This window comes from Gasterosteus aculeatus, chromosome 7 (assembly GCF_964276395.1).
Source record: "Gasterosteus aculeatus chromosome 7, fGasAcu3.hap1.1, whole genome shotgun sequence".
Lineage (NCBI taxonomy): Eukaryota > Metazoa > Chordata > Actinopteri > Perciformes > Gasterosteidae > Gasterosteus > Gasterosteus aculeatus.
The window spans coordinates 13,558,413-13,570,868 of NC_135694.1; the positions used below are offsets into that span (position 1 = coordinate 13,558,413).

The 12,456-nt window shown below is 43.4% G+C and overlaps 1 protein-coding gene and 1 long non-coding RNA gene across 51 annotated transcripts in view; one reads left to right on the forward strand and one right to left on the reverse strand.

The window, feature by feature from the left end:
* Positions 1-12,456, reverse strand: part of ank2b (ankyrin 2b, neuronal) — a 150,492-nt gene that overhangs the window by 61,146 nt on the left and 76,890 nt on the right. For all 50 annotated transcript variants that reach the window (XM_078105837.1, XM_078105838.1, XM_078105819.1 and 47 more), the window contains 5 exons: positions 9,541-9,738; positions 9,291-9,389; positions 1,633-1,731; positions 1,394-1,492; positions 1,079-1,276 (listed from right to left, as the gene is read on the reverse strand). In XM_078105837.1, coding sequence (XP_077961963.1) covers positions 1,079-1,276; positions 1,394-1,492; positions 1,633-1,731; positions 9,291-9,389; positions 9,541-9,738 — 693 coding nt within the window. The remainder of the gene's footprint in view (positions 1-1,078; positions 1,277-1,393; positions 1,493-1,632; positions 1,732-9,290; positions 9,390-9,540; positions 9,739-12,456) is intronic.
* Positions 3,442-4,580, forward strand: LOC144410250 (uncharacterized). Its single transcript, XR_013468193.1, has 5 exons — positions 3,442-3,812; positions 3,981-4,042; positions 4,127-4,204; positions 4,294-4,371; positions 4,466-4,580. It is a non-coding gene; the product is annotated as an uncharacterized LOC144410250 (long non-coding RNA).

Here is a 12,456-nt window from a genome sequence, read left to right on the forward strand (position 1 = left end):
TGGAGTGCGGTAAATGCGGTATATTTACTTTAATACTACAAGAGGGCGCCCCATTTGTTGAACAACGACAGGCGGACAAGAGCAGCCGTTTCGAGCGAGAGCCTTATTGTTTTATTAATCTGTCCGTTTAAATTGTTTGTGCTTCATCAACTAATGTTTCACATAACTAATGTGCCGCATCATAAATATTTTTATATTAATTTCCAACTTTTAAAAATTGAAAATGAAAAAACTTTATTTATTTATTGTAAATGACCTCTCGCGGCCCACCTGCAGTACCTTCGCGGCCCACACTTTGGGAATCGCTGCTTTACGCAAATCATAGATAAGGGCTATTGTGAACATGCATAGAAGGATGAGATGAAGCCTTTGGTTTCCGTAGCGGCAGCCACACCCCTACTACACCAAAGGCATCACAAGAGAGCTTTAGCTCACTCTTTAGGGTATGTGAATACATTAGAGGACTAATTTGTCCATGACTGGATGAGGCTGAGCAGTCTCCACGTTTGACTGCATTCCTTCAGAGGAAAGATTCACAGCCTCGTCAAGTATTACCCAAAACTGATTTCAGACAGCAACCTGCAAACCTACCTTCTTTACCATCTGATGCACTTTGGATTGATTTATGAGTAGCAGGTGATTGGATTTGTGTATTAGCTCTTCATTTTGCCACGATAACTGTTTCCATTTCTGTATGCTAAACTAAGCTAACAACGTTCTTGCTACAACTCAATGGATATTCACTTTCTCATCATAGGTGTATTCCTCACATGGTTGGGAGGCATTTTGACTTTGCCGTTATTCAATTAAATCAGGCCCTTTTTGTTGTAGCAGTTAGCAGTTACAGTCAGAAACAAAACCAGACATTGCTCCACGTGTGCGGATTTGTTTGCTCACAGTGGAAAAGAAAATAATCTTAATTACTAAACATATATGGTGACAAAGTAGCATTATATTTTTAGTTCCGGCAAACCAAAAACTGATACGTCAACCACTTTTAAAAGTCAGTGTTGGAATGCTTCTAGGAGTTACTTTAAGTAAAAAGTAGTGAAATTCAAGACCAAACATGTCTCCTCACCTTTGTGGCCAGTGAGTGTGAAGCGCCGGCCTCTAAAAGGACAGAGGCTGTATCCACCTGCCCCTCCCTGGCGGAGATGTGGAGGGGGGTGTAGCCGTTGGTTGTGGCAGCATCTGGATGGGCCATGTGTTGCAGCAGCAGTTGCACAATCTCTGTTTTTCCCAGACGGGATGCAATGTGGAGGGGAGTCTGGTCCTCCTGGAGAAAGCACAGTGGAATAAGAATGAACACTTTGTAGCCTATTCTGCATGGTGGCAAACACACAAGTAAAAAGTATTGCCTGGATTGCTGCTATATATATAACAGCAAACTCACCCGTGCCCTTGCGTCCACCATTGCTCCATTCCTCAGCAGACATCTGACCACCTCCACCTGACCTGCCCTAGCTGCCATGTGTAACGCTGTTTCCCCACGCTGTACACACAACATACAAGTCGGGGCGAGCGGGGCGATTCACACATATTTAAACATATAAAACCAGCCGACCAGTAACTCTATTTTGTAAACACTATTCTCAATTAAGGATAACTAAATCCAAAATGACTTTCACTCACAATATTACTGACGTCGGGTGAGGCTCCATTCTGCAGCAGCAGCAAGACAATGTTCAGGTGACCCATGAAGGCTGCTACGTGGATAGGCGTCAAACCAGACTTGACACAGGATGGAAAATAAAAGAGGAACAAAAGGACAGCAAGCCAGTCACGTTGAATAAACATGTTCTACTCAAGAAGAGCTCATCAAGGGAAATCTATGATGTTCCACAGATGTCCAATCGTTAGGGATTGCTTATTCTAGAGCAGGGGTAATCAACTAAAATGTGAAGAGGTCCAGTTAGAGAAAATTTCTAGAAACAAAGGTCCGGAAGATCATAATGTGACTACGATAGAGGAATAGAGATGTATCAACATTTGCATGAAATGAATACACAACTAACAAATCAAATGATTTCAGTACGAACACATTTTAACTATTGAACAGTTTAAAAGAACAACATATTAAAGGAGTATATATATATATATATATATATATATATATATGTATTAGGGGTGTAACGATTCATTCACTGAATCGATTAATCGATTTATATTCCTGCGATCCAACTGAATCGATCTGTGCTCCGCAAATCGGCATTCCGGACGACATATATCGATTACAAATCGATTGAAATGGTACATAATCGATTGTATCGATACTTGGAAACTGCAAATTGGATTTAAGTACAAAAACGGTATAGATGTGTGTTTTTTTTTTTTTTTTTTAGCACTTTGGACACGTTAAACGTTACTCGATTCAGTCTGCCTGTCTGTGACGTCATCAGTACACAGCGGCAGCCGCGCGAAACTCGGAACAACAACAAAACACAGCGTGGAGGAGACGACTGCGAGCGAGACATTTACAAACCAACTTATCGATCCAGCGTGTGGAAACATTTTGGCTTTTGCAAACACGGAGGTGTTCTAAATAAGTTGGTCGCTGTTTGTAGAATATGTAGAAGCCAAATAAAAGAAACACAGAAACACGACAAATCTTTCCGGCCATCTACTAAGGCGCCATGGGATTAATGCATGCATGTTGTTTGCATTCCATGCAAACAACATTTGAATCAGCATGAGGGGTCTGCAGAGATCAGTCTGCTAGAGCTCAACTACAGTGCATAGTGGCAGGACTACAGTGACCTTTTCTTTGGTCTTACTTAAATGCACAGAGGATGTATTAACCACACATCTTCTAGCAATGCGCTCAACTGGCAGAAGTGATGCTGGGTATGACGTGTCTGTTCCCTGCAAGCCCCAAACTTCTATTGGCTTTCCATAAAAATGTCTGTCCGGGTGGAGATGAAGCCAGGAAACTTGTGCAAGAACATGTTTAAATGCCGTACCCTTTGACACAACATTAACAACTATAAACTGCTTTATAATGGCTGGTCGTAGTTCTGCTAGAGGGTCAAGGACGGGTTCCTCAAAACTGTTAGTGTTTCCACACCACTTAGCATAAACATATGCTGACCTTTATGCTCTGCATCTATCGATTAAGTTACATTCATATATGTTACCCGTTTACATGTCATGGCAAAACATTCAACCTCAGTGACACAAGGGTACATGTGATGATACATTGTCAACATTGCATGTCTGTCAGACTCAAGAGTGTCTGGTGGAATGGAGAAAGAGCCACTGTACAGATTTCTAGGGAAAGTCGTTCTGCTGACACCAAAACACTGCTTTACATAAAGCATATCAGCTGTTTCAAAGTCCCAACCATTTGTCTTCCTAAAATACTGGTCTTCCGTATAACAATAACCTCGTATTTGATTGGAGGACCCTTAGACTCCTCGTCCAATCACGTGTGAGGTCATAGGCATGACTCAGACAGCAGTACTTGCAAGACGAGCATGCAAACAGACACGTGTGTGTTACTATATTCAGAAGAACTGTATCTCCAGTTCCTTTGTTTGGTTTTTGCTGGTTCGTGAATAATGGCGGGACGACGTCTCGCGTTCAACTCGCCTTCAACTCCTCTCCGCGGTCACCAACTTTCGGCCAGTCCGCAGACAGACAGAAGAAGCTGCTGAAAGCTCTCAGTGGATCGTCTCGTCAACTCCAACAACAAACTGCCGATATCAACGAGCGGTTCGCTCCACTGGAGCGTTCGGGACTTTGCGGGTTTCTGTCCATGGAGGAGAGGAACCGACTCAAAGAAGAGGAGACGGGCGCACGATCCCAAGATAGCGGTAAGAATACGTTCGACGACTGCAAGCTAAGCTAAAAGTAGCATAGCCTCAAGCTAAGCTAAGAGTAGCCTAGTAGCCTTACAAGTGAACAGAAACTGCTTTTATTAAAGTGTGTTTTCTTTGCCGTGTCGTTTACTACACGTTTACTACAAACTACGTTTGTTACAGGAAGCGGTGCGCCGTCTTCACAACTCCGAGACGAACTACAGGCGCTACGAACCGGAGCAAGGGTCAGATTTAAAGAATATGCTTTCATTCTGCGCTATAAGGAAACGTATAGATACCGATCATAACTTTACATTTTGTTTTCACAGACTAATCTCGCCTCATAATGAGGCGGTGACCTCGTATTTGCTCCGGGAAAAGTCCAGATTTAGACGACGTCATTGTGTGTAAGTGACACTGTTTCTCCTTCCTTGTTAAATGTTACTGTGACTTGCGTTTTTTGTATTCATACCACACTCATTTAATTGTTTTCCAGCCGCCTGTGAGACGTATTGTGAGACGGGACGCAGGAGCTGCGAAGGATTCAGCGCGGAGACGAGCGGGAAGAAAGCGGGTCAGAGTTTATTTGCTGACTTGTTTCAGGTGCATTGACCGATGTGTTGTGTCCGTACGCATCGCACAGTACTGATTCATTGTTGTTTTAACAGCTGCTGGAATCGAGACTAAGTGTGCTGGCTGATGACGAGGTGGAACTCTGGAAATCCACCACCGTAGAGCTCACGTCGGACGGAGGGGACGGCGTTGTTGGCGGGGTCTCGGGTGGATTGTACGGTTGCCACACGACGCACACGAGCCGCCTGCACAACAGACCTGCCTCGGAAAACACGGCGCCAGTGACGGTCTACAACCCCGAGGAGGCAAACGGACAGTTTACTCAGCTGTAGTTTTTAAACCGCCGTTACCCAAGTGCGGGCAGATCCTCACTTTGTATGTAGTTGTTTGTGTGTTGTTAATAAAGCTCTTTCTTTGCATAAACGTGTGTCAAATGTTCATTTTCTCTATAAATTCATTGATGTCCTGGTTGGTATCCTAATAATAGTGTAGTAACCTACATAGGATAACCATGGAATGAATATACAGCATAATATGAATATATAAATAAAATGAGGCGGGTGACCAATAGCGACAGATCTGCCAACCAATCACGAGTGATTGAAAGTTGTGGTTTCATCCAATCATGAACGAGGAAACTCAAGCCTGGTCTGCCCACGTGTGGTTTTGCTGCCAATCACGAGTGATTTTATTTGTTAGTAAGTTGTGGTTTCATCCAATAAGGAGTAAGGATATTCAAACCCGCTCGGCTAGGCCACCCGCGGTTTCGCTGCATTCATATGCTAATTCAGGCCATTCGCACCTCCGCCAGCTCTCCGCCTACGTCATGGTTCGTTTCCGACAATTTGTGGCACAGACAAACGCGACGTGCGCGGGTTGCAAATTGTCGGAAATTGTCGGAAATTAGGGAGATTTCCGGGCGTTTACGGGGACGAAAATCTCACTTTTCATGCAGTGAGTGATATTAGTAGTTGTGGGGGGAGAGGCAGAATGTTTGTCCTTCAAACTATTAATCGATAGACCTCATCACAAACACTACAGTAAAATCCCCTCCATGGGGGTTCTATTTTAAAATGTTGGAATTGGGGAAGATAGAAGGAGAGAGCACACTAGAGAGAGCAAAGGTGAAAGAGAGGGAGGGAGGAAGAGAGAGAAAGGGAGAGAAAGTGAGGAAGGGAGAGGGGGAGGAACGGAAAGAGAAGAGGAGGAAGGGTAGAATGGTGAGAAAAGGAGAGGGGGGGATGGCAGGAGAGAAGAAGAAAGAAAGAGGAGGAGGAAGAAAGAAGGGAAGAATGGAAAGAGGAGAACAAAAGAGAGGAGGAGGAAGGAAGAAAGAGGGCAGGAATGAAAAGAGGAGGATAAAAAAAGAGGGTATGGAAGGGAGAGAGGGAGAAAGAAAGCGGAGGAGGAAGAAAGAGGGGAGGAATAGAAAAGAGGAGGAGAACGAAAGAGAGGAGGAGGAAGGGAGGGGGAGGAATGCAAAGAGAGGGTGAGGAAGGATGGAATGGTGAGAAAAGGAGAGGGGGAATAATGGAAGGAGAAGAGAAGAAAGTAAGAGGGGAGGAGGAAGGAAGAGAAAGAGGGGGAAAAAGTAAGAGGCTGAGGAAGGGAGGGAGAAGAATGGGAGGAATGGAAAGAGAGGGGGAGGAAGGGAGAGAGAGGGGGAGAAAGAAAGAGGGGAGGAATGGAAAAAGGAGGAGGAGGAAGGGTGGAATAGTGAGGAAGGGAGAGGGGGAAGAATGGAAAGAGTGGAGGAGAAAGAAAGAGAAGAAGGAAGAAAGAGGGGAGGAACAGAAAAGACAGGAGGAAGAAAGGAGAGAGAGGCGGAGAATGAGAGGGGGGAAAGCATATCTGCGTTCTGTGACTCCACTAATCAACTATTATGGATTAGCTGTGTGACACAAACTGACCAACTGACAAACTGCAGCGTGTGTGCTGGTATCCACGGTAACGGAGCACCTGCTCAAAGGGCAGAGACAGGACAGCGAGTTACACAGAATCCACACCTCAAACAAGTGTCCTCTAGCGCAAAACTATAACAGATATCTAAAAAATAAGGGTGGTGAGGAAGAGATAGAGAGGGAGAGGGGAGGAGAATTAGACAGACAGACTGACTGAGTGAGTGATTAACAGTGAGAAGAGGTCAGGGTGGAGGGGGTAGGGGGGGCGAGTGTCTTTATCATCATGGTCTGTTGACAGAAAGCATAGCTGCGTCATGTGACTCCACTAATGAGGTAATAGGAGCAGCTGTGAGTCACAGACAGAGATACTGCAGCGTGTGTGCGAGTAACCACGGCAACGGCGCACCTGGGCTCATTAACGAGCTGCTGCAAAGGGCAGAGACAGGACAGCGAGTTACACAAAATCCACACCTCAAACAAGTGTTCACCAGCGCAAAACTATAACAGCTATCTAAAAAAAGACTCTACCGAACGCATGGATGCGTTTTTTATGTCTGTCCGGTAATAAATACGGCTCCTGTCGCAGTTTACAAAACGTGTACCTTCTGGATTTTTTGAGAAATATGTCGGCAGATTTGTATTGGAGCCTATGGGGGTTTTAGCAGAGGTTGTGTGACTGTTGGTCTCCGTAGGCCAAAACTAAAGAACTCTGGGATTCCATAGCCACATGACTACAAGCAGCACAACCATGCCATCACGTTAAGCTAAAAATGAAGCCTCAAATATACTTTGGCTCTGAGGACCGAAGTTCCATATTTTTTTAACCAGATTTTGACGCTGCCCCACACTAGCATTTCCAGGTCTCACTCTAAGGAACGCAACGGAGCGAAGAACTAGTGAAACATAATCAGTGATTATGACAAAAGTAGAATAGATATCAACAAGCAGTTTTTTTCATAAAACAGTTGAGACTTGTGTCAACATTTGAAAGTTTAAATGGTGTCTGTAGCTGAAAGATTGGCGAAGCTGAAAAATCTGAAGTTGAAAGAAGGCGGAATAAAGATTCGAAGAACAATACTTGGAATGCTTAATGCATTCCAACAATAAAGATTCAAAGAACAATACTTGGAATGCTTAATACATTCCAACAATGACAAAGTGAAAAATGTTTTTTGCAATTTTTTGTAAATCTATTGAAAATAAAGAACGAAAACATAACATGTATATAAGTATTCACAGCCTTTGCCATGACACACAAAATTTAGCTCAGGTGCATCCTGTTTCCACTGATCATCCTTGAGATGTTTCTACAACTTGATTGGAGTCCACCTGTGCTAAATTCAGTTGATTGGACATGATTGAGAAAGGCACACACCTGTCTATATAAGGTATCACAGTTGACAGTGCATATCAGAGCATAAACCAAGCCATGAAGTCCAAGGAATTATCGGTAGACCTCCGAGACAGAATTGTATCGAGGCACAGATCTGGCGAAGGGTACAGAAAGATTTCTGCAGCATTGAAAGTCCCAATGAGCACAGTGGCCTCCATCATCTGGTCATCTGGAAGAAGTTTGGAACCACCAGGACTCTTCCTAGAGTTGGCCGCCCAGCCAGACTGAGCGATGGGGGGAGAAGGGCCTTAGTCAGGGAGGTGACCAGGAACCCGATGGTCACTCTGACAGAGCTCCAGCGTTGTTCTATGAAGAGAGGAGAACCTTCCAGAAGGACATCCACCTCTGCAGCAATCCACAAATCAGTCCTGTTTGGTAGAGTTGCCAGACGGAAGCCACTCCTCCGTAAAAAGCACATGAAAGCCCGCCAGGAGTTTGCAAAAAAGCACCTGAAGGACTCTTAGACCATGAGAAACAAAATTCTCTGGTCTGATGAAACAAAGATTAAACTCTCTGGCCTGAATGCTAAGCGTCATGTCTGGAGGAAACCAGGCACTGCTCATCACCTGGCCAATACCATCCCTACAGTGAAGCATGGTGGTGGCAGCATCATGCTGTGGGGATGTTTTTCAGCGGGAGGAACTGGGAGACTAGTCAGGATTGAGGGAAAGATGAATGCAGCAATGTACAGAGACCTCCTCAATGAAAACATGCTCCAAAGCGCTCTGGACCTCAGACTGGGGTGACGGTTCATCTTCCAACAGGACAACGACCCGAAGCACACAGCCAAGATAACAAAGGAGCGGCTTCGGGACAACTCTGTGAATGTCCTTGAGTGGCCCAGACTTGAACCCGATTGAACATCTCTGGAGAGATCTAAAAATGGCTGTGCACCGACGCTCCCCATCCAACCTGATGGAACTTGAGAGGTTCTGCAAAGAAGAATGGGAGAAACTGCGCCACGCTTGTGGAATCATACCCAAGAAGACTTGAGGCTGTAATTGCTGCCAAAGGTGCTTCAACAAAGTATTGAGCAAAGGCTGTGAATACTTATGTACATGTTATGTTTTCGTTCTTTATTTTTAACAGATTTGCAAAAAACAGTTTTCACTTTGTCATTATGGGTTGTGTGTAGAATGTTGAGGAAAATAATGAATTTAATCCATTTTGGAATACATCTGGCCTAGTGTGGCCCTATAGGGGGCGCTATAGGGACATTTCATTATACCCCAAATTATCACATTTTTCACTAGTTCTGTTATGCATGCCAAATTTAACAACTTTTTGAATAATAAGTCCCCAAAAGGGCAATTGTTGCGTGAGAGTATAATAATTCCATGAAATACAATAGGTTCCTCTCTGACTAGTCGTAGCGAGGACCCTAATAATTCCTTGAAATACAATAGGTTCCTCTACGGCTAGTCGTAGCAAGGACCCTAATTATATGTTTAGTTTTATTAATACCAGAATAAAAAGTTTCAGTTTCAGGATTGATTGAAAACTGTTGTTAACCTACTATCCAGAACTTGTTTTTGGTATGGTGTGAGTTGATACCAAACAGACCCAGACACATCAAGATGTCTCAGTAGGTTCAAAAAAACATTTGCTCTCATTCAGGTCAAGTACCTCGGTAATGGCCTGGATGGAGGCTCCAAATTTGACAAGCAGCTCCATCACTTTCACTCGGTTCTTCTTACAGGCTATGTGCAGCGGAGTGAAGCCGTTCTGTTACACACACAGACAAAGTAGAGGATGAGCCCAGACGATATTTAAAGAGCTAAATGATATTCATCAGAAACTGTTCAGTCATTAGCTTGATCTTTCCTTTTGGAGGATTGCTCCATAATAATAATAATAATAATAATTTGTTTCATACCAGGGCCCTGGCGTTGGGGTTGGCCCTCTTATCGAGGAGCAGTTTGGTGACTCTGTAGTGGCCGCAGTGAGCTGCTACATGCAAAGCTGTTAGGTAGTCCAGCGTGACATCGTCAACAGGAGCCTTGTGCAGCAGAAGGTGTTTGACGCATTCAACATGGTCGCCTTGAGCGGCCATGTGAAGAGGAGACAGCCCATTCTTAAATGTGAAAGAGAGCTCATTTAGTTTGATGGACACGGATGGAGATTAAAACCGAGCTGATAGAAAAGTGAATATTGGACCAATGCACAACTTCAAATTGTTTAAAAGGTCAAACTTTAAAAAAAAAGGGTAAATGGTCCAATGACTGGCAGCAACGGCTGCTAAATAAAAAAGGTATCCTGATTTAAAGAAAGTGTGAAAACACATATATTTAAGGACACTTTCATTCAAGGTTTTACAAAGACTATTTCACAGATTTTTTCTGCATTATTACGATCAATTATGGCCAAATGTTTCTGCCACACTGCTCTCTTGAGGTTCAGCTGACATTTGCATCCAATGCAATAATCAGTTTTAGCTTAGGTGTTTTGCTTAAGGAAACTGAGATGCAGGACATGTTTGAGCAGGGAATCAAAATCCGAACACTGCGGTTAGCAGAGGACCCTTTCTACATTACATTACATTAAATTACACGTCATTTAGCTGACGCTTTTATCCAAAGCGACTTACAATAAGTGCATTCAACCCTAGGGTTCAAACTCAGAAGAACAAGAAAAAATAAAGTGCAATTTCCTCAAATAAGCCAATTTACAATTTGCTATAGATATATAAGTGCAATTTAAGTGCTACAATTTGTTAGTCTTTTAGTCGAGGTAGAGTCTGAAGAGGTGTGTCTTTAGTTTGCGGCGGAAGATGTGAAGGCTCTCTGCGGTCCTGGTGTCTTCAGAGAGCTCATTCCACCATTTCGGAGCAAGGACAGCAAAGAGTCTTTACTCAATTTACTTTTGTCAGATTCATTGGCCTGTATGTGTTTTTACTTGTTACCTGAATTGAGATCCAGAATTACAAAGTTTGAATATTAAAAAATACACATTAATATAAAACTATTATAATTTACCTGAAGATTACAAAGAAAATGGTTAAATTGTTCATATTTGCCAATAATTTTATATGGGATCAATATTTAATTACAAATAATGAGTTATTTTACACAAATGTAGAATTTATGACAACATTAAAATACTGTACCTATAACACAGTAATTTTGCCGTTCAAAAATGATAAAATAAAGGTAATTAGCCCAATACCTAAATTAACAGTTGGGTTGTAATTTACAGATAATGTCTTATTACAAATAATGTATGATATACATTATTTTGTATATCATTTTAAAAAACAGAAAAACTAATATAATACGATAAGATTTTGTACTTTTCCCCCTCTTTTATTACAGTGTAGTATAGTGTTGCTCCGTGTCTGCTGTCTGTGTAAATGCTCCCTAGCACGTTAGCGACATAATTATAAAACGCAATATATCTATCTATCTATGTGTCTGTGATGTGTACATTAGATTCATTCGGATTCTAAGTGTTTGGGTATATTTTATTATTGTTTAAGTGAAGCATTATTGACTTTAAATGAAGTCAGAACGTTCATAAAAATCTAGCTACAATGGGGATTGGATAGTTTTAGCCTTAATCAACAGACTAATAGCATGGTTGTTTCCATGCAAAGCAACAGTCAAGAGGTACAAAGAAAATTGTGGGTAAATTACATTAAATATATCCCTTAAAACAGTTCTTGACTGAACCATGAAGAGGTTTAAAGCCTAAAGAATTAAATTCTGACTGTGTGTATTGTAACTTTTTTATTTTTTATGAGGACCTCATGTCCCTTTTTGTCCAAAACTCTTGAACGTGCGATCTTTAACCAACTCTCCTCCTAGCAACCTCCTTGACCTCCACCAGTCAGGCTTCAAGGCAGGCCATTCCACAGAGACTGCTCTCCTTGCTGTTTCAGAGCAACTCCACACTGCTAGAGCCGCCTCTCTCTCCTCTGTCCTCATCCTTTTGGACCTCTCTGCTGCATTTGACACAGTCAACCATCAGATCCTTATTTCTTCCCTTCAGGAACTTGGTGTCTCAGGCTCTGCTCTCTCCCTTCTCTCGTCCTACCTCGACGGCCGCACCTACCGGGTAACCTGGCGAGGATCTGTGTCGGAACCTGGTCATCTTACTGCTGGAGTTCCTCAGGGTTCTGTCATGGGTCCCCTCCTCTTCTCGCTCTACACCAACTCTCTCGGCGCTGTCATTCGTTCGCATGGCTTCTCTACCACAGCTATGCCGATGACACCCAACTAATTCTCTCCTTCCCTCACTCGGGCACCCAGGTGGCGGCACGGATCTCTGCCTGTCTGATATCTCTCAGTGGATGTCCGCTCACCATCTGAAAATCAACCCCGACAAGACTACTTCTCTTTCCGGGAAAAGACTCTCCGACCCATGACTTGACTGTCAACTTTGCCCACTTTGACCGCTAGGAACCTCGGCGTGACACTTGACAGCCAACTTTCCCTGACTCCCAACATCAATGCAATAACGCGATACTGTAGATACACGCTCTACAACATCAGGAGAATACGTCACGTTCTCACTCTGAAGGCAGTGCAGGTACTGATTCAGGCTTATGTCATCTCCCGCCTGGACTACTGCAACTCTCTCCTGGCAGGTCTCCCCGCTACCGCCATTCAACCTCTGCAGCTCATCCAGAATACAGTAGCTCGACTGGTCTTTAACCTGCCGAAATTCTCCCACACTACTCCACTCCTCCGCTCTCTTCACTGGCTACCGGAGGCTGCCCGCATCCAGTTCAAAACATTGGTGCTCTCGTACCATGCTGTGAATGGATCGGGTCCAGCTTACATCCAGGACATGG